General features: G+C 48.9%; 1 protein-coding gene across 1 annotated transcript in view; it reads left to right on the top strand.

Moving 5' to 3' along the window:
• The first annotated feature begins 334 nt into the window (after positions 1-334).
• LOC134934177 (extracellular calcium-sensing receptor-like) overlaps positions 335-22,365 on the top strand; it is a 101,753-nt gene continuing 79,722 nt past the window's right edge. The window contains exon 1 of the mRNA XM_063929670.1: positions 335-359. Within this exon, the coding sequence (XP_063785740.1) occupies positions 335-359 (25 nt within the window). The remainder of the gene's footprint in view (positions 360-22,365) is intronic.

The following is a 22,365-nucleotide window of genomic DNA, read 5'->3' on the forward strand; positions in this document are numbered from 1 at the left end:
CTGTGGCCTAAAAAAGGGTATATAGGCAGGTGTAGTCACAGCAAATCCAAATTAGGGGGGGAGAGGGAAAAAGGTAATAACAAAGAAATGGGGAGGAAAACAATAAAAGGACAGGGGCCGTGACAGGGAAAAAAATAACTTAAAAAGGAGACAGGGAAAGGTAGAAGGTCAGGGGACGTGGAAAGAATGCTCAGTGAGCAGAAAGTAGGGGAGGTATTAAAAACACCAGGTGAACTCCCTGTTAGAAAAGCAGGCCAGCGCCACGGGGTCCCAAAGAGTCTTAAGGCTAGTCACAACAAGAGAGAGCCCTCTTAATCAGGATCCCCCCGAGACCATGAGGAGACAGCGCCACTATGCAGGTGAGTGGCTAGAGCACCGCAATGCTTCTCCAGCGGCGGGGTGTTGGTAACGGGCAAAGTATATCAGGGGAAGGGTCAGGCCGCAGTGTCTATCCACGGATCCCGCATCAGCCTAGGCGCCCCAACGGGGGATAGTGACCAGCCTCCCAGGGGTCGCGACCGCAGTAAGAAGGTCTCTCGACAGGCGTGCGACAGGACTGACGAGACAACGCCAGAGGAGGACGAGCCAGCGGTAACAGTCCTGCAGGGGAGCCGCTGCGTTGATGCCGGTGTAGCGACGGTCAAGGTGTCGGAGCCCCGAACACCTCAGGCTGTAGGCATGCAACGCGGCTCCGATCCACCAGCAACAGGGGTCCCGGGAGCGGGGAAAGGTGAGTTATCTAGACGTGGCCTTCGATCTCCAGCCCCACCGGCTGATCCGAGAGTCAGATGTCCCGGAGGCACCTCTCCGGGTATCCGGGCGACATCCCCAGTCTAGCGGCGGGCAGGAGGTAGCTCGAGGGGGGGGACAGCACAGTGAATCTCACCCAGTCCACAGCAAGGGAGCGGCAGGCCAGCCGGCAATAACCGCAGGGCAGTCCAAGCAGGACAGTGGGCAGCGCGAATCCTCACCACGCGGCGGCCCGGTCGTGGGCCCGACTCCGGGGGAACGGGGCCTCCACCCAGCAGATCGTCTCCAAACGGGTAGCAGCAAGTTCCTCAGCACTAGGGGAAGGCAATCCCACAAATAGTGTGCCCCTAAGTGGCCGGGAATCAGGTAGATGGCAAAGGATGGGGCCTCCGTGAGCAGAGCTTGATTAAAACGTGGCCATCTTGGATGCGCCACCCACCAGAAGTCTCAAATCACATAATTATGTTTACATAAACAACTATAAAAAATGGAGATTTACTAAAGGTCGGTTTGTGAACTGACCTAAAACTGATGCTAAAACAAGGGGCAAACCATAGATGGTGCCTGTCTAGGAGAAGCACTGCACAAGTCACTATGAAAATAGTGTGTGTGTGTGTGTGTGTGTGTGTGTGTGTGTGTGTGTGGGGGGGGGGGGGGGGGTCAATTAAGAGATGGTCTGAATCTGATTGGTTCTGTATGCTAAATTCCCCCCATACCCCCCTTGCCCTTTCTAGATCTTACACTAGGTATTGCAGTGAAGGATTTCTTTTCAGTTGACCATTGCTCCTGATTGTGTGTACATGTTGGTATTTCTTTCAGATGTCAACATGTTACATATTGATGTTTTAACTATGGCAACATCATGACTGGTTAGAGGATATTCAATATTAGGTCAATGTCTAGGGCAGAGGTTCCCAAACTGTGTGCCTAGGCTCCCTGGGATGCCTCAGGACACTTTCAGGGGTGCTTTGGATTGGTGATCCAGAACCAATTTAAATTATTTATGATCAATGTAACAGGCAAAACGAGTGCTGGTGGCTGCCAATCATAAAATATGTGGACAAACAGAAGCAATTTCTGTCCCACACCACACAATTAAACCTAAATATGACATATAAACACAATGTACTTAATTTAATATTTATTCTACATCTCTCAATAAAAAAACTTTTGGCCTAGGGGTGCCGTGAAAAAAATTCTGATACTCTAGGGCGCCGTTATTCAAAAAAAGTTTGGGAACCACTGGTGTAGTGACAATGTGTAATTACTAGAGATGTGCGGCGGGCACTTTTCGTTTTTTGTGTTTTGGTTTTGGATTCGGGTCCGCGGTCGTGTTTTGGATTCGGAGGCATTTTGGCAAAACCACCTTTTCGGGTTTTGGATTCGGATGTGTTTTGGATTCGGGTGATTTTTAAAAAAAACTCAAAAACAGCTAAAATCATAGAATTTGGGGGTAATTTTGATCCTATAGTATTATTAACCTCAATAACAATAATTTCCACTCAATTTGCAAAATTTGCAGTCGCTGTGTGACTAAGCTAAGAGACCCAAGTGGGCGGCACAAACATCTGGCCCATCTAGGAGTGGCACTGCAGTGTCAGACAGGATGGCACTTAAAAAAATAGTCCCCAAACAGCACATGATGCAAAGAAAAAAAGAGGTGCACCAAGGTCGCTGGATGGCTAAGCTAAGCGACATAAACACCTCAATATCACAGGAATTATTCGTTCTAATCAATGGTATTATTTATTGGTCCAAATCACTGGAAGAAAATGACATAATCACTAGAATTACAAGCCAGTATCACGGGAATTATATCAAATGGCAGCAGCCTGAACACCGAAATGTCCATTATGGGAGGAATCTCCCATCTCCTTCTATCCTCCTCAGGAAAGGGATATGTCTTAAGTACTTTATTGGGAATGTGAAAAACCTCTTCTGGGTTTAACCAGGATCTTTCAAATAGGGTGTTCATCTCTTCCGAAACCGGGAATGTCACTAATGATTTTGCAGTTATCATACAAGAATTTTCCTCTGTTTGTATAGGTATTTCTAACACATCCCTAATGGCATTAATAAATTGCTGAATTTTATATTCCAATCTATCATAGTGCCCCCCTCTAACTTCTGTGTCGATCCCTGTGTCGGCATCAATGTCCGCGTTGGCCTGCAAGACCTGTGTATCAGGAGCTGAGGGGGTCCTAGATGAAATGGAATGATCCATATCTAGAGCATTCTTCGTAGCTTTTTCCCAGCAACTTAATAGAGTATGCCCTAATGAACTCTGAGGAATCTTATTTCCTAGGCTATCCAGCCATTCTGTCTCCATCCTAATGGGATGAAACCACTCAAGGCAATCCTGAGTAACTGGTACAGACTCCTCTGAGGAAGACACCTCCATAACCTCCAAAACATTTTCTTCTGTCATGACACTGAGCAGTAATACTGAGCACTGATGATACTACTGAGCAGTGATACTGAGAACTGACACTGAGCAGCACAAGACACTGAGCACTGGCCAGTGATTCTGAGCACTGATAATACTACTGAGCAGTGATACTGAGCACTGATAATACTACTGACCAGTGATACTGAGCACTGATGACACTACTGAGCAGTGATTCTGAGCACTGATGATACTACTGAGCAGTGATACTGAGCACTGATAATACTACTGACCAGTGATACTGAGCACTGATGACACTACTGAGCAGTGATTCTGAGCACTGATGATACTACTGAGCAGTGATACTGAGCACTGATAATACTACTGACCAGTGATACTGAGCACTGATGATACTACTGAGCAGTGATACTGAGCACTGATGATACTACTGAGCAGTGATACTGAGCACTGATGATACTACTGAGCAGTGATACTGAGCAATGATGATACTACTGAGCAGTGATACTGAGCACTAATGATACTACTGAGCACTGATGATACTACTGAGCAGTGATACTGAGTACTGATGATACTACTGACCAGTGATACTGAGCACTGATGATACTACTGAGCAGTGATACTGAGAACTGACACTGAGCAGCACAAGACACTGAGCACTGACCAGTGATTCTGAGCACTGATGATACTACTGACCAGTGATACTGAGCACTGATGATACTACTGACCAGTGATACTGAGCACTGATGATACTACTGAGCACTGATGATTAGTGATGAGCGCCTGAAATTTTTCGGGTTTTGTGTTTTGGTTTTGGGTTCGGTTCCGCGGCCGTGTTTTGGGTTCGACCGCGTTTTGGCAAAACCTCACCGAATTTTTTTTGTCGGATTCGGGTGTGTTTTGAATTTGGGTGTTTTTTTCAAAAAACCCTAAAAAACAGCTTAAATCATAGAATTTGGGGGTCATTTTGATCCCAAAGCATTATTAACCTCAAAAACCATAATTTCCACTCATTTTCAGTCTATTCTGAATACCTCACACCTCACAATATTATTTTTAGTCCTAAAATTTGCACCGAGGTCGCTGTGTGAGTAAGATAAGCGACCCTAGTGGCCGACACAAACACCGGGCCCATCTAGGAGTGGCACTGCAGAGTCACGCAGGATGTCCCTTCCAAAAAACCCTCCCCAAACAGCACATGACGCAAAGAAAAAAAGAGGCGCAATGAGGTAGCTGACTGTGTGAGTAAGATAAGCGACCCAAGTGGCCGACACAAACACCGGGCCCATCTAGGAGTGGCACTGCAGTGTCACGCAGGATGTCCCTTCCAAAAAACCCTCCCCAAACAGCACATGACGCAAAGAAAAAAAGAGGCGCAATGAGGTAGCTGTGTGAGTAAGATAAGCGACCCTAGTGGCCGACACAAACACCGGGCCCATCTAGGAGTGGCACTGCAGTGTCACGCAGGATGGCCCTTCCAAAAAACCCTCCCCAAACAGCACATGACGCAAAGAAAAAAAGAGGCGCAATGAGGTAGCTGACTGTGTGAGTAAGATAAGCGACCCTAGTGGCCGACACAAACACCGGGCCCATCTAGGAGTGGCACTGCAGTGTCACGCAGGATGTCCCTTCCAAAAAACCCTCCCCAAACAGCACATGACGCAAAGAAAAAAAGAGGCGCAATGAGGTAGCTGACTGTGTGAGTAAGATAAGCGACCCTAGTGGCCGACACAAACACCGGGCCCATCTAGGAGTGGCACTGCAGTGTCACGCAGGATGTCCCTTCCATAAAACCCTCCCCAAACAGCACATGACGCAAAGAAAAAAAGAGGCGCAATGAGGTAGCTGACTGTGTGAGTAAGATAAGCGACCCTAGTGGCCGACACAAACACCGGGCCCATCTAGGAGTGGCACTGCAGTGTCACGCAGGATGGCCCTTCCAAAAAACCCTCCCCAAACAGCACATGACGCAAAGAAAAATAAAAGAAAAAAGAGGTGCAAGATGGAATTGTCCTTGGGCCCTCCCACCCACCCTTATGTTGTATAAACAAAACAGGACATGCACACTTTAACCAACCCATCATTTCAGTGACAGGGTCTGCCACACGACTGTGACTGATATGACGGGTTGGTTTGGACCCCCACCAAAGAAGAAGCAATTAATCTCTCCTTGCACAAACTGGCTCTACAGAGGCAAGATGTCCACCTCATCATCATCCTCCGATATATCACCGTGTACATCCCCCTCCTCACAGATTATCAATTCGTCCCCACTGGAATCCACCATCTCAGCTCCCTGTGTACTTTGTGGAGGCAATTGCTGCTGGTCAATGTCTCCGCGGAGGAATTGATTATAATTCATTTTAATGAACATCATCTTCTCCACATTTTCTGGATGTAACCTCGTACGCCGATTGCTGACAAGGTGAGCGGCGGCACTAAACACTCTTTCGGAGTACACACTTGTGGGAGGGCAACTTAGGTAGAATAAAGCCAGTTTGTGCAAGGGCCTCCAAATTGCCTCTTTTTCCTGCCAGTATAAGTATGGACTGTGTGACGTGCCTACTTGGATGCGGTCACTCATATAATCCTCCACCATTCTTTCAATGGTGAGAGAATCATATGCAGTGACAGTAGACGACATGTCCGTAATCGTTGTCAGGTCCTTCAGTCCGGACCAGATGTCAGCATCAGCAGTCGCTCCAGACTGCCCTGCATCACCGCCAGCGGGTGGGCTCGGAATTCTGAGCCTTTTCCTCGCACCCCCAGTTGCGGGAGAATGTGAAGGAGGAGATGTTGACAGGTCGCGTTCCGCTTGACTTGACAATTTTCTCACCAGCAGGTCTTTCAACCCCAGCAGACTTGTGTCTGCCGGAAAGAGAGATCCAAGGTAGGCTTTAAATCTAGGATCGAGCATGGTGGCCAAAATGTAGTGCTCTGATTTCAACAGATTGACCACCCGTGAATCCTTGTTAAGCGAATTAAGGGCTCCATCCACAAGTCCCACATGCCTAGCGGAATCGCTCCGTGTTAGCTCCTCCTTCAATGTCTCCAGCTTCTTCTGCAAAAGCCTGATGAGGGGAATGACCTGACTCAGGCTGGCAGTGTCTGAACTGACTTCACGTGTGGCAAGTTCAAAGGGCATCAGAACCTTGCACAACGTTGAAATCATTCTCCACTGCGCTTGAGACAGGTGCATTCCACCTCCTATATCGTGCTCAATTGTATAGGCTTGAATAGCCTTTTGCTGCTCCTCCAACCTCTGAAGCATATAGAGGGTTGAATTCCACCTCGTTACCACTTCTTGCTTCAGATGATGGCAGGGCAGGTTCAGTAGTTTTTGGTGGTGCTCCAGTCTTCTGTACGTGGTGCCTGTACGCCGAAAGTGTCCCGCAATTCTTCTGGCCACCGACAGCATCTCTTGCACGCCCCTGTCGTTTTTTAAAAAATTCTGCACCACCAAATTCAAGGTATGTGCAAAACATGGGACGTGCTGGAATTTGCCCATATTTAATGCACACACAATATTGCTGGCGTTGTCCGATGCCACAAATCCACAGGAGAGTCCAATTGGGGTAAGCCATTCCGCGATGATCTTCCTCAGTTGCCGTAAGAGGTTTTCAGCTGTGTGCGTATTCTGGAAACCGGTGATACAAAGCGTAGCCTGCCTAGGAAAGAGTTGGAGTTTGCGAGATGCTGCTACTGGTGCCGCCGCTGCTGTTCTTGCGGCGGGAGTCCATACATCTACCCAGTGGGCTGTCACAGTCATATAGTCCTGACCCTGCCCTGCTCCACTTGTCCACATGTCCGTGGTTAAGTGGACATTGGGTACAGCTGCATTTTTTAGGACACTGGTGACTCTTTTTCTGAGGTCTGTGTACATTTTCGGTATCGCCTGCCTAGAGAAATGGAACCTAGATGGTATTTGGTACCGGGGACACAGTACCTCCAACAAGTCTCTAGTTGGCTCTGCAGTAATGATGGATACCGGAACCACGTTTCTCACCACCCAGGATGCCAAGGCCTCAGTTATCCGCTTTGCAGTAGGATGAGTGCTGTGATATTTCATCTTCCTCGCAAAGGACTGTTGGACAGTCAATTGCTTGGTGGAAGTAGTAAAAGTGGTCTTACGACTTCCCCTCTGGGATGACCATCGACTCCCAGCAGCAACAACAGCAGCGCCAGCAGCAGTAGGCGTTACACGCAAGGATGCATCGGAGGAATCCCAGGCAGGAGATGAATTGTCAGAATTGCCAGTGACATGGCCTGCAGGACTATTGGCATTCCTGGGGAAGGAGGAAATTGACACTGAGGGAGTTGGTGGGGTGGTTTGCGTGAGCTTGGTTACAAGAGGAAGAGATTTACTGGTCAGTGGACTGCTTCCGCTGTCACCCAAAGTTTTTGAACTTGTCACTGACTTATTATGAATGCGCTGCAGGTGACGTATAAGGGAGGATGTTCCGAGGTGGTTAACGTCCTTACCCCTACTTATTACAGCATGACAAAGGGAACACACGGCTTGACACCTGTTGTCCGCATTTCTGTTGAAATAGTTCCACACCGAAGAGCTGATTTTTTTGGTATTTTCACCAGGCATGTCAACGGCCATATTCCTCCCACGGACAACAGGTGTCTCCCCGGGTGCCTGACTTAAACAAACCACCTCACCATCAGAATCCTCCTGGTCAATTTCCTCCCCAGCGCCAGCAACACCCATATCCTCCTCATCCTGGTGTACTTCAACACTGACATCTTCAATCTGACTATCAGGAACTGGACTGCGGGTGCTCCTTCCAGCACTTGCAGGGGGCGTGCAAATGGTGGAAGGCGCATGCTCTTCACGTCCAGTGTTGGGAAGGTCAGGCATCGCAACCGACACAATTGGACTCTCCTTGTGGATTTGGGATTTCGAAGAACGCACAGTTCTTTGCGGTGCTACTGCTTTTGCCAGCTTGAGTCTTTTCATTTTTCTAGCGAGAGGCTGAGTGCCTCCATCCTCATGTGAAGCTGAACCACTAGCCATGAACATAGGCCAGGGCCTCAGCCGTTCCTTGCCACTCCGTGTGGTAAATGGCATATTGGCAAGTTTACGCTTCTCCTCCGACAATTTTATTTTAGGTTTTGGAGTCCTTTTTTTACTGATATTTGGTGTTTTGGATTTGACATGCTCTGTACTATGACATTGGGCATCGGCCTTGGCAGACGACGTTGCTGGCATTTCATCGTCTCGGCCATGACTAGTGGCAGCAGCTTCAGCACGAGGTGGAAGTGGATCTTGATCTTTCCCTAATTTTGGAACCTCAACATTTTTGTTCTCCATATTTTAATAGGCACAACTAAAAGGCACCTCAGGTAAACAATGGAGATGGATGGATACTAGTATACAATTATGGATGGACTGCCGAGTGCCGACACAGAGGTAGCTACAGCCGTGGACTACCGTACTGTGTCTGCTGCTAATATAGACTGGTTGATAAAGAGATGTAGTATGTATGTATAAAGAAGAAAGAAAAAAAAACCACGGGTAGGTGGTATACAATTATGGACGGACTGCCGAGTGCCGACACAGAGGTAGCTACAGCCGTGGACTACCGTACTGTACTGTGTCTGCTGCTAATATAGACTGGATGATAATGAGATGTAGTATGTATGTATAAAGAAGAAAGAAAAAAAAACCACGGGTAGGTGGTATACAATTATGGACGGACTGCCGAGTGCCGACACAGAGGTAGCTACAGCCGTGGACTACCGTACTGTGTCTGCTGCTAATATAGACTGGTTGATAAAGAGATGTAGTATGTATGTATAAAGAAGAAAGAAAGAAAAACCACGGGTAGGTGGTATACAATTATGGATGGACTGCCGAGTGCCGACACAGAGGTAGCTACAGCCGTGGACTACCGTACTGTACTGTGTCTGCTGCTAATATAGACTGGATGATAATGAGATGTAGTATGTATGTATAAAGAAGAAAGAAAAAAAAACCACGGGTAGGTGGTATACAATTATGGACGGACTGCCGAGTGCCGACACAGAGGTAGCTACAGCCGTGGACTACCGTACTGTGTCTGCTGCTAATATAGACTGGTTGATAAAGAGATGTAGTATGTATGTATAAAGAAGAAAGAAAAAAAAACCATGGGTAGGTGGTATACAATTATGGATGGACTGCCGAGTGCCGACACAGAGGTAGCTACAGCTGTGGACTACCGTACTGTACTGTGTCTGCTGCTAATATAGACTGGATGATAATGAGATGTAGTATGTATGTATAAAGAAGAAAGAAAAAAAAAACACGGGTAGGTGGTATACAATTATGGACGGACTGCCGAGTGCCGACACAGAGGTAGCTACAGCCGTGGACTACCGTACTGTGTCTGCTGCTAATATAGACTGGTTGATAAAGAGATGTAGTATGTATGTATAAAGAAGAAAGAAAAAAAAACCACGGGTAGGTGGTATACAATTATGGACGGACTGCCGAGTGCCGACACAGAGGTAGCTACAGCCGTGGACTACCGTACTGTACTGTGTCTGCTGCTAATATAGACTGGATGATAATGAGATGTAGTATGTATGTATAAAGAAGAAAGAAAAAAAAACCACGGGTAGGTGGTATACAATTATGGACGGACTGCCGAGTGCCGACACAGAGGTAGCTACAGCCGTGGACTACCGTACTGTACTGTGTCTGCTGCTAATATAGACTGGATGATAATGAGATGTAGTATGTATGTATAAAGAAGAAAGAAAAAAAAACCACGGGTAGGTGGTATACAATTATGGACGGACTGCCGAGTGCCGACACAGAGGTAGCTACAGCCGTGGACTACCGTACTGTACTGTGTCTGCTGCTAATATAGACTGGATGATAATGAGATGTAGTATGTATGTATAAAGAAGAAAGGAAAAAAAACCACGGGTAGGTGGTATACAATTATGGACGGACTGCCGAGTGCCGACACAGAGGTAGCTACAGCCGTGGACTACCGTACTGTACTGTGTCTGCTGCTAATATAGACTGGATGATAATGAGATGTAGTATGTATGTATAAAGAAGAAAGAAAAAAAAACCACGGGTAGGTGGTATACAATTATGGACGGACTGCCGAGTGCCGACACAGAGGTAGCTACAGCCGTGGACTACCGTACTGTGTCTGCTGCTAATATAGACTGGTTGATAAAGAGATGTAGTATGTATGTATAAAGAAGAAAGAAAAAAAAACCACGGGTAGGTGGTATACAATTATGGATGGACTGCCGAGTGCCGACACAGAGGTAGCTACAGCTGTGGACTACCGTACTGTACTGTGTCTGCTGCTAATATAGACTGGATGATAATGAGATGTAGTATGTATGTATAAAGAAGAAAGAAAAAAAAAACACGGGTAGGTGGTATACAATTATGGACGGACTGCCGAGTGCCGACACAGAGGTAGCTACAGCCGTGGACTACCGTACTGTGTCTGCTGCTAATATAGACTGGTTGATAAAGAGATGTAGTATGTATGTATAAAGAAGAAAGAAAAAAAAACCACGGGTAGGTGGTATACAATTATGGACGGACTGCCGAGTGCCGACACAGAGGTAGCTACAGCCGTGGACTACCGTACTGTACTGTGTCTGCTGCTAATATAGACTGGATGATAATGAGATGTAGTATGTATGTATAAAGAAGAAAGAAAAAAAAACCACGGGTAGGTGGTATACAATTATGGACGGACTGCCGAGTGCCGACACAGAGGTAGCTACAGCCGTGGACTACCGTACTGTACTGTGTCTGCTGCTAATATAGACTGGATGATAATGAGATGTAGTATGTATGTATAAAGAAGAAAGAAAAAAAAACCACGGGTAGGTGGTATACAATTATGGACGGACTGCCGAGTGCCGACACAGAGGTAGCTACAGCCGTGGACTACCGTACTGTACTGTGTCTGCTGCTAATATAGACTGGATGATGATAATGAGATGTTGTATGTATAAAGAAGAAAGAAAAAAAAAACACGGGTAGGTGGTATACAATTATGGATGGACTGCCGAGTGCCGACACAGAGGTAGCTACAGCCGTAAACTAACGTACTGTGTCTGCTGCGACTGGATGATAAATAATGATATAAAAAATATATATATATCACTACTGCAGCCGGACAGGTATATATTATATAATGACGGACCTGCTGGACACTGTCTGTCAGCAGAATGAGTTTTTTATAGAATTAAAAAAAAAAACACCACACAAGTCACACGACGAGTGTTTAACTTTTTCAGGCAATCACAATATAGTATACTAACTACTATACTGGTGGTCACTGTCAGTGTGGTCAGGTCACTGGTCAGTCACACTGGCAGTGGCACTCCTGCAGCAAAAGTGTGCACTGTTTAATTTTAATAATATGTACTCCTGGCTCCTGCTATAACCTATAACTGCTCCCCAGTCTCCCCCACAATTATAAGCTGTGTGAGCACAGTCAGATATATACATAGATGATGCAGCACACTGGGCTGAGCACACAGATATGGTATGTGACTGAGTCACTGTGTATCGTTTTTTTCAGGCAGAGAACGGATTATATTAAATAAAACTGCACTGTCTGGTGGTCACTGTGGTCAGTCACTAGTAAACTCTGCACTCTCTACAGTACTCCTAAGCTCCAGTAAATCAAGTGTCTCTGTCTCAAATCAATCTCACTCTCTCTCTTCTAATCTAAATGGAGAGGACGCCAGCCACGTCCTCTCCCTATCAATCTCAATGCACGTGTGAAAATGGCGGCGACGCGCGGCTCCTTATATAGAATCCGAGTCTCGCGATAGAATCCGAGCCTCGCGAGAATCCGACAGCGTCATGATGACGCTCGGGCGCGCTCGGGTTAACCGAGCAAGGCGGGAAGATCCGAGTCGCTCGGACCCGTGAGAAAAAACATGAAGTTCGGGCGGGTTCGGATTCAGAGGAACCGAACCCGCTCATCTCTACTGATGATACTACTGAGCAGTGATACTGAACACTGATGATACTACTAAGCAGTGATACTGAGAACTGACACTGAGCAGCACAAGACACTGAGCACTGACCAGTGATTATGAGTACTGATAATACTACTGAGTAGTGATTCTGAGCACTGATGATACTACTTACCAGTGATACTGAGCACTGATGATCTACTGAGCAGTGATACTGAGCACTAGTGATACTACTGAGCAGTGATACTGAGCACTGATGATCTACTGAGCAGTGATACTGAGCACTGATGATACTACTGAGCAGTGATACTGAACACTGATGATACTACTGAGCAGTGATACTGAGAACTAACACTGAGCAGCACAAGATACTGAGCACTGACCAGTGATTCTGAGCACTGATGATACTACTGACCAGTGAAACTGAGCACTGATGATCTACTGAGCAGTGATACTGAGCACTGATGATACTACTGAGCAGTGATACTGAACACTGATGATACTACTGAGCAGTGATACTGAGAACTAACACTGAGCAGCACAAGATACTGAGCACTGACCAGTGATTCTGAGCACTGATGATCTACTGAGCAGTGATACTGAGCACTGATGATCTACTGAGCAGTGATACTGAGCACTGATGATACTACTGAGCAGTGATACTGAACACTGATGATATTACTGAGCAGTGATACTGAGAACTAACACTGAGCAGCACAAGATACTGAGCACTGACCAGAGATTCTGAGCACTGATGATACTACTGAGCAGTGATACTGAACACTGATGATACTACTGAGCAGTGATACTGAGAACTAACACTGAGCAGCACAAGATACTGAGCACTGACCAGTGATTCTGAGCACTGATAATACTACTGAGCTGTGATACTGAGCACTGATAATACTACTGACCAGTGAAACTGAGCACTGATGATCTACTGAGCAGTGATACTGAGCACTGATGATACTACTGAGCAGTGATACTGAGCACTGATAATACTACTGACCAGTGATACTGAGCACTGATGATACTACTGAGCAGTGATTCTGAGCACTGATGATACTACTGACCAGTGATACTGAGCAGTGATACTGAGCACTGATGATACTACTGAGCAGTGATACTGAGCACTAATGATACTACTGAGCACTGATGATACTACTGAGCAGTGATACTGAGCAATGATTATACTACTGAGCAGTGATACTGAGCACTGATGATACTACTGAGCAGTGATACTGAGAACTGACACTGAGCAGCACAAGACACTGAGCACTGACCAGTGATTCTGAGCACTGATGATACTACTGACCAGTGATACTGAGCACTGATGATACTACTGACCAGTGATACTGAGCACTGATGATACTACTGAGCACTGATGATACTACTGAGCAGTGATACTGAGAACTGACACTGAGCAGCACAAGACACTGAGCACTGACCAGTGATACTGAGCACTGATGATACTACTGAGCAGTGATACTGAGAACTGACACTGAGCAGCACAAGACACTGAGCACTGACCAGTGATTATGAGTACTGATAATACTACTGAGCAGTGATTCTGAGCACTGATGATACTACTGACCAGTGATACTGAGCACTGATGATCTACCGAGCAGTGATACTGAGCACTGATGATACTACTGAGCAGTGATACTGAGCACTGATGATCTACTGAGCAGTGATACTGAGCACTGATGATTCTACTGAGCAGTGATACTGAACACTTATGATACTACTGAGCAGTGATACTGAGAACTAACACTGAGCAGCACAAGATACTGAGCACTGACCAGTGATTCTGAGCACTGATGATACTACTGACCAGTGAAACTGAGCACTGATGATCTACTGAGCAGTGATACTGAGCACTGATGATACTACTGAGCAGTGATACTGAACACTGATGATACTACTGAGCAGTGATACTGAGAACTAACACTGAGCAGCACAAGATACTGAGCACTGACCAGTGATTCTGAGCACTGATGATACTACTGACCAGTGATACTGAGCACTGATGATCTACTGAGCAGTGATACTGAGCACTGATGATACTACTGAGCAGTGATACTGAACACTGATGATATTACTGAGCAGAGATACTGAGAACTAACACTGAGCAGCACAAGATACTGAGCACTGACCAGTGATTCTGAGCACTGATGATACTACTGACCAGTGAAACTGAGCACTGATGATACTACTGACCAGTGATACTGAGCACTGATGATACTACTGAGCACTGATACTGAGCAGTAATACTGAGCACTGATGATACTACTGAGCAGTGATACTGAGAACTGACACTGAGCAGCACAAGACACTGAGCACTGACCAGTGATTCTGAGCACTGATGATGCTACTGACCAGTGATACTGAGCACTGATGATACTACTGAGCAGTGATACTGAGCACTGATGATACTACTGAGCAGTGATACTGAGAACTGACACTGAGCAGCACGATGCAGCACAAGACTCTTTACTAGTATTAGTAATGTATTACTGAGCAGCACGATGCAGCACAAGACAATGAGCACTGATACTGAGCACTGATGATACTACTGAGAACTGACACTGAGCAGCACGATGCAGCACAAGACACTGAGCACTGACCAGTGATTCTGAGCACTGATGATACTACTGACCAGTGATACTGAGCACTGATGATACTACTGAGCAGTGATACTGAGCAGTAATACTGAGCACTGATGATACTACTGAGCAATGATACTGAGAACTGACACTGAGCAGCACAAGACACTGAGCACTGACCAGTGATTCTGAGCACTGATGATGCTACTGACCAGTGATACTGAGCACTGATGATACTACTGAGCAGTGATACTGAGCACTGATGATACTACTGAGCAGTGATACTGAGAACTGACACTGAGCAGCACGATGCAGCACAAGACACTGTACTAGTATTACTGAGCAGCACGATGCAGCACAAGACAATGAGCACTGATACTGAGAACTGACACTGAGAGAACGTAGCCACATCCTCTCTGTACTCTCTACAATGCCCGAGTGAAAATGGCGGCGACGCGCGGCTCTTTATATGGAATCCATATCTCGCGAGAATCCAACAGCGGGATGATGACATTTTGCCTCGTTCGGGTTTTCCGAGTCAGGTGGGAATATCCGAGCCGGGCTTCGACCCGTGTTTGACATGTGGAGTTAAAGGGGGGGAGGTTCGGTTCTCGGCGAACCGAACCCGCTCATCTCTAGTAATTACTGTTACTTATTTTTGATGACGAGCATAGTTTTTAAATGGCAAGTCATGGTTTCTATATCTTGTTGCAAGTGCTCTGCCAGAGAAAATAGAAGAGAATTCATCAAGGTTTTGTACGCTCATGGAAACAACCTATCTAAATCAGGCAAAAATTGTAAAGTGCTACCTGGTCAATTTGGTTCCTTCCAAAAAAAAAACAACCATGTTTTAGATACAGTTGTTATTTTCATATTTTTACTGTTTTAATGGTTTTTACATTTTAAAACGTTGACCTGTTTATTGTTTGGTATGTTCTTTAAATACATAAAATTACAATTATTTGTGTTCAAATGTTTGCATTCATTTTAATATTACATTTGTGGCAAGCATTGGTGGCCATGTAAAAATAAATCCACTGGTGGCCTAATAACTTTGGTGGCATTTAAACATTGGTGGAATTATACATGGGTGGCCCAGTGGCATAATAACATTGATGGCATTATAACATTGCCGGCATTATACATTGGTGGCACATGGCATTATAACATTGGTGGCATTATACATCGGTGGTATTATACATTGGTGGCCCATGGCATTATAACATTGGTGGCATTATACATTGGTGGCATTATATATATTAATGGCCCAGTGGCATTAAAACATTGGTGACCCAGTGGCATTATAACATTGGCAATATTATACATTGGTTGACCATGGCATTATAACATTGGTGGCATTATACATTGGTGGACCATGGCATTATAGCATTGGTGGCATTATACATTGGTGGCATTATACATGGCTGGCCCAGTGGCATAATAACATTGATGGCATTATACATTGGTGGTATTACACATTGGTGGACTATTGCATTATATCATTGGTGGCATTATACATTGGTGGAATTATACATTGGTGGACCATGACATTATAACATTGGTGGCATTATACATTGGTGGAATTATACATTGGTGGACCATGGCATTACAACATTGATGGTATTATACATTGGTGGCATTATACATTTATGGCTCAGTGGCATTATACATTTATGGCTCAGTGGCATTATAACATTGGTGGCCCAGTGACATTATAACATTGGTGTCCCAGTGGCATTAAAACATTGGTGGCCCAGTGACATTATAACATTGGTGGCCCAGTGACATTATAACATTGGTGGCATTATACATTGGTGGAATTATACATTGGTGGACCATGGCATTAGATAAGCTGAAGGCTGCATAAGCCTGAGGCCATATAAGCGATCAACTTTTTGTGATTGGTTGTTAAATGACTAAGCAGTTGTTAGGCAGATCAGTTTTCCCGGTTGGTTTTTTCCTATTGGTTTAAGGGGCTGTGCATCAGGATGAAGAGGAGGGTCTTAGGTTAGTATATAGGGGGTGGCCATCTTGCTAGACTCCCTCTTGCCTTTCAGTTTATGCCCCAGGAAGGATAAGTACTATTGCTTATTTTCACTGCCTGTAAATTGTTTTTGTTTTGTTTTTTTTGAATTTCATTTGCCTTCTCTAGGGCATTATACAGTGCTGTGCCCCCTCTCTGCGTGTCATTGTATACTTTTGCAGATTCTCCCCCCTCTGCCATGCCTCGTCCAAAACGTGCAGCTCCCCCCCCCCCGGCGCCTCGTGGATGCGGGGAGCGCCTTCCGCTCCCGCTCCCCGAGCGTTGCGCCACAGAGAGGACTTCCCCCTGTTTCAGACAGGCGGCGGGGACGGGCAGTTACAGCCCGCTCCCCTGCCGCACGGAGACGGGCGGCCAGCGGCCGCTCGTCACGTGGTGCCGATGCGCGCGGCTCGGCCGGGCCGCGCGTCCCGGCGCTCGCAGCGGGACGGGCCTCTCCTCTCCCTCCTGCCTCGGGCGTCTGCAGCACTTCCCCTCCGGCGGCCGCTCTGCACGTGGCGCGGGTGCGCGCGGTCCGGCTGGGCCGCGCTCCCCGGCGTCTCCCGCGGGCGAAACGACTTCCCTCCCTCCTTCCATAAGTGCCTCCGGCCCTCCTCCTCCATCCCCGCGGTCGGCTCTCGGCGGCGTCCTGGGGGCACAAGCTGTGCCGGACGGCCGCGGCAGAGCTGCGGGGGGCGAGGGGGGGGTCAATATGCAGCTGGGGGATATGAGCCCAGGGCAGCGGGTAGCGGCTCCCGCTGTCCCCGGGACAATACAGGGCCCCATACTACCCCCCTCCAGCGGGGGGTTTAGCACACCGCACCTCAATTTAAATAATATTGGGCCGTTTGGGCCTAGTGTCGCCGGGGCGGGGGACGTGGCAGCGGCGGCCGCCACACCCGCCCCGGCGGCAGTCACATGGCAGGGTTTTCCCCCGGCCTCGGTGGCCTGCTCGGGCTCCTCCTGGGTGTCAGACGCCCCGACGCCATTAACGGCGCCCCCGCTCGTCGGTTTTCAAACCCCTCTCCACGCCCTTCCCGGTCCTTTTCAGTTTGGGTCCACACAGACATCCGTCTCGGCGGCTTATATGACGCCCGGCGGGGCGCTTTCGGTAGCAGCGCAGCAAGGCTTCGCGGGGAGCCAGTCCTTCCCCGGGGGTTTTGCGTGGCCACCGGCTCCAGCATTCCCCTTAGCCGCCAGCATGCCTTCCATGGGCTTCATGACGGTGTCCGGCACACAGTTTTCCCCGCACGGGGCCAGCGCGGGCGCCGGCGTGCAGTCCACGTGGTCGGTCGGTGGCCCCCGAGTCGCGGTGCCCTTGCCGGCCTTTGCGGGCCTGCAGTCAGGGCAAGCACCGGGCGGTGGGTATCAGGTGGCACAGAGTTGGCCCCCTCTCGCGGCGCCCCCTCAGTTCCTTCCGGCGTCATACGGATGGGCGGGGGCGGGCGGCTGCCCGCCGCATACGGCGTGGCGGCCGTCTTACCCCGCGAGTTTTGGTGCAGTGAGCGGGTCAGCCTTTACGCAGTCGATCGGGTACACCTCGGCGGGGGCCCCCTCCCTGCAGCTGCCGGGCGGCCATCCGCCACGGAACGGGGGGACGGGCTCTCCGCCTCCGCATTTGCGGACAAGTGTTAATGATGTTCTGGTTCCCCCGGTGCCGGTTGTCCCCTCTTTTTCTCCCTTGCAGGTTCCGTCTAATTCAGGGGCTACGCCCGTCACGAGGCGAAGGTCACGGACAAGCGCGACTGCGAACGTGGAGGTACGGCCATCAGCGGAGGCGGGTGCAGCGGACGACGCGGTTCCGGGTCCTTCAAACTCCGGTGAGCTAAACATTCCTTTACACGTTTCAACTTGTAGTTCCTCGTCTTCTAGCAGCGTATCATCCGGCTCTCCGCGGCGCCCGCGTAAATTAGCTAGGCTCATCGCGCGGCGAATGGCCAAGGAGGCGCACAAGGTGGCCGCTCCTGCGCAGGTGGTCCCCTCCGACCCTCCCCGTTACGGCGAGATGGTACATTGCGCCAACACGGCAGTGACAAGAGGGGTTCGTAAGCGCATGCGGGAAAAAATACGTAAGGGGAAGTATGTAGACATATTCACCCTTACAGAGGAAATGCGGCAGGGTTTTGACGCGGCCAAGAAACCGGGTGGTATTGGGGAAAATGCGTTTCGCAATTTTCACCAGTGGCTGCGTGGGTTTTTGGTGTTCATGGCTTGCTACACGGAATCGCGTCCCGCGGAGTATGCCAACTTGGTGAAATATTTGTTTTTAGTACACGATATGTACTTAAAATCCAAGGGTTCCGCGTGGCGGGATTACGACGAGAAGTTTCGTCGCAATCAGGATGGCAACCCCACCCTGCCCGCGGGTTTTAAGGATGTTGAGGTGTGGTTGGAGGTCACGCAGCAGGTCAAACCCACCCCGGACGTCACGGCCAAGAAGCCGGGGCGGTGGCTTCTCGATTGACGGGAAAAGGCAAGTGCTTTGCCTACAACGACGGCAAATGCGGCAAAGGAACGGGCTGTCGTTTTCGCCACTCATGCAGGTTGTGCGGAGCCAGTCACCCGGCCAAGGAATGCACCGCGGCGACAGGCGGTAAGCCTGCCGCTTCCACCGAGGCCGGTGGAATTGGCAAGTAAGGCCTTCTCCCCGATTATAGTTCCCGAGTTGCAGCGCTGGCTTACCTTGTACCCCGATGAGTCGGCGGCATCGTTTCTCTTGCAGGGCTTTCAGCACGGTTTTCGTTTGCCAATCCCGGATTCGGTGTATGTGGTTGCACGCCAGAATTTGAGATCGGCTCGGGAATTCCCGCAGGAAGTCCGGCGGAAGGTTGACGGGGAGATTGGGCTGGGGCGCATGGCTGGGCCCTACGCCCTTTTCCCCGTTGCCCTCCTTGTGCATTTCCCCAGTAGGGGTAGTGCCCAAGAAGGCCATAGGTAAGTTTCGTTTGATACAGCACTTGTCGCACCCGCCGGGGCTGTCGGTCAACGACGCTATCCCGGAAGCCCAATGCAGAGTTCGATATCAGTCGTTTGACGACGCGCTGCGATTAGTGCGGGATTGTGGTCCGGGGAGTCTGTTGGCAAAATTGGACGTGGAGTCGGCCTTTCGGCTACTCCCGCTACACCCAGATTCCCTGCGGTTTCTGGGTTTCAAAATAGGGGGCGAATTCTACGTCGATCGGTGTCTCCCCATGGGTTGCTCTGTCTCCTGCGCCTACTTTGAGTGCTTTAGCACGTTTTTGCACTGGTGCGTCCAGACCGCCTCCGGGCAGATGGGGGTGGCTCACTACCTGGATGACTTTCTTTTTGTAGGCCCCGGAGACAGTTCGGTCTGTGGGGACATTCTCTCGGTGGCCAGGTCGTTATTCTGCGCTTTAGGGGTACCGGTTGCGCAGGATAAGTGCGAGGGTCCTTGCACTTGTCTTAGCTATTTAGGTATCGAGATTGACACGGTAGGGGGGTGCTGTCGCTTGCCCGAGGATAAGGTGCGGAAACTATTGGGTTTGATTACAGACTGTTTAGGAAAACGCAGGGTTCGGCTTAAACAGGTGCAGTCCTTGCTTGGTTCTCTCAATTTTGCGTGTCGGATTATCCCCGTGGGTAGGATTTTCTGTCGCAAACTTGAGCGGGCCACCGCGGGGACGGTTCGACAGAATCACTCCGTGTACCTTTCCCGCGAGATCAAGGATGATTTGCGGATTTGGGTCTCGTTCCTGGTGTCCTTCAACAGGGAAGTGTTGTGGCCCGCTCCTTGTTGTTCCAGTAAGCAGCTGCAGTTGTTCACGGATGCTTCAGGCAGTCGAGGTTTCGGCGCGTTCTTCGCTGGCTCATGGTGCGCTGCGGCCTGGCCGGCATCTTGGGTAACGCGTGGGTTTACCAAGAACCTGCTTCTGCTGGAATTGTTCCCGATCTTAGTGGCGCTTGAGTTATGGGCCGGACGGTTCGCAAATAGGGACATTTTGTTTCTTTGCGACAACTTAGGGGTAGTGCATGCAATTAATAACCAGCGTTCCTCATCTCCGCAGGCGCTGCGATTGCTAAGGCATTTAGTGTTGGTTTGTTTGCAGCGCAATATTAATTTTAGGGCTCGCCACGTACCTGGAGTTGACAATGGAATTGCGGATGCATTGTCCCGGTTCCAGTTTGACAAATTCAGGACGTTGGTTCCGGGAGCGGAGGCAGAGGGGTTACAGTGCCCACCTTCTGTCTGGCAGATGGTCGAAGCGGTCTAACGGCGTTGGCCAGGTGTGCACTGGCTCCCTCTACGCTACGAGCGTATGATGCTGCATGGCGGGATTGGTCAGCCTTTCAGAGTAGGTACGGGGTAGCAGGTGAGTCCTCGGCCGACGCCCTGTTGACCTTTGTTTGGGAGCATTACCAAAACGGTAGGTCAAAAGCGGCCATGGCTACTGCCCTTGCGGGCATCGCCTTTCACTCGCGACTCCACGGGACAACGGACCCCACGGGGTCGTTTGTCCTTTCCAGAGCGCTGAAAGGTTGGGCTAGGTTGCACCCGGCGCCTGCGGATTCACGTAGGCCTATAACGTTGCAGCTGCTAGCGGAATTGCTGCGTGTGCTACCTCGGATTGCGTCCTCGGAATTTGAGGTGGCATTGTTTAGTAGCGCGTATGCCCTGGCCTTTTTCGGGGCTTTTCGGGTGAGCGAGCTAGTGGCGAGCAGCAAGGCGTCCCGGGAATCGGGTCTGCTCTACGAGAATGTGCGCTTGCAGGAGGGCCTGTTGCTCTGTAGGATTGTGCGGTCCAAGACAGATCAAACAGGTCGGGGTCGCTGGTTGTCCTTGGAGGCTCAGGGAGGTATGGGCGTTTGCCCGCTGCGGTTGACGCAAGAGTATGTGCGGTTAAGACCTCCGGGGGGCAACCAGTTGCTGGTGCACGCGCAGTTGGACCCTCTGACAAAGTTTCAGTTCTCATCGGTGTTCAAGAAATGTTTGACGGCGTTGGGCTTGCAGGAGGCGGACTTCGGTACTCATTCCTTTCGGATTGGGGCGGCTACCCATGCGGCGGCCGCTGGTTCATCACCAGCGGCTATTCGGGAGTTGGGTCGCTGGAAGTCGGCCTCCTATAAGTCCTATGTCCGTATAGATAAGTTATAAGTGCGCCTGTTGCGCTAACCCAAAAACGTGTTTACTCGTCGGTTTTTGAACGCTTACCGTTCAGGAATCGAGGGTGTGAAGCGAATTTTTAAAATTTTTCCTCCGAGGGGGCCTAATTTCAATTGGCTGTTCTACCAAGGTCCACGGGAGGTTTTTTGAGTTTTCTCCTTCACTTGGGTTTTATTGGTTACGTTGTGTTTAAGTTACAGATTATGTGCATAATCTGACATTAGGATATTTTCTTTTACAGCTGTCAGCAATTTTGGAGACCACATATGGATGGTTGGTCATTCATATGTTTTTTGGGCGGAGAAACATCCCATGGCATCTAGGGCGACTGAGATTTTTGGGTCCCGGCAATTTAGATGGTTAGGTGTTAGGGGCATGTTATGGGGTGATTTGTTGCGCGTCCTTTTTTCTAGGGAGCGCCGCTGGGGTCGCCCCAGTTGTATTATCATTCATCTGGGTGGTAATGATCTGGGCCGAGTTAAAGGCATAGACTTGATTTTGT

This window comes from Pseudophryne corroboree, chromosome 6 (genome assembly GCF_028390025.1).
Source record: "Pseudophryne corroboree isolate aPseCor3 chromosome 6, aPseCor3.hap2, whole genome shotgun sequence".
NCBI lineage: Eukaryota > Metazoa > Chordata > Amphibia > Anura > Myobatrachidae > Pseudophryne > Pseudophryne corroboree.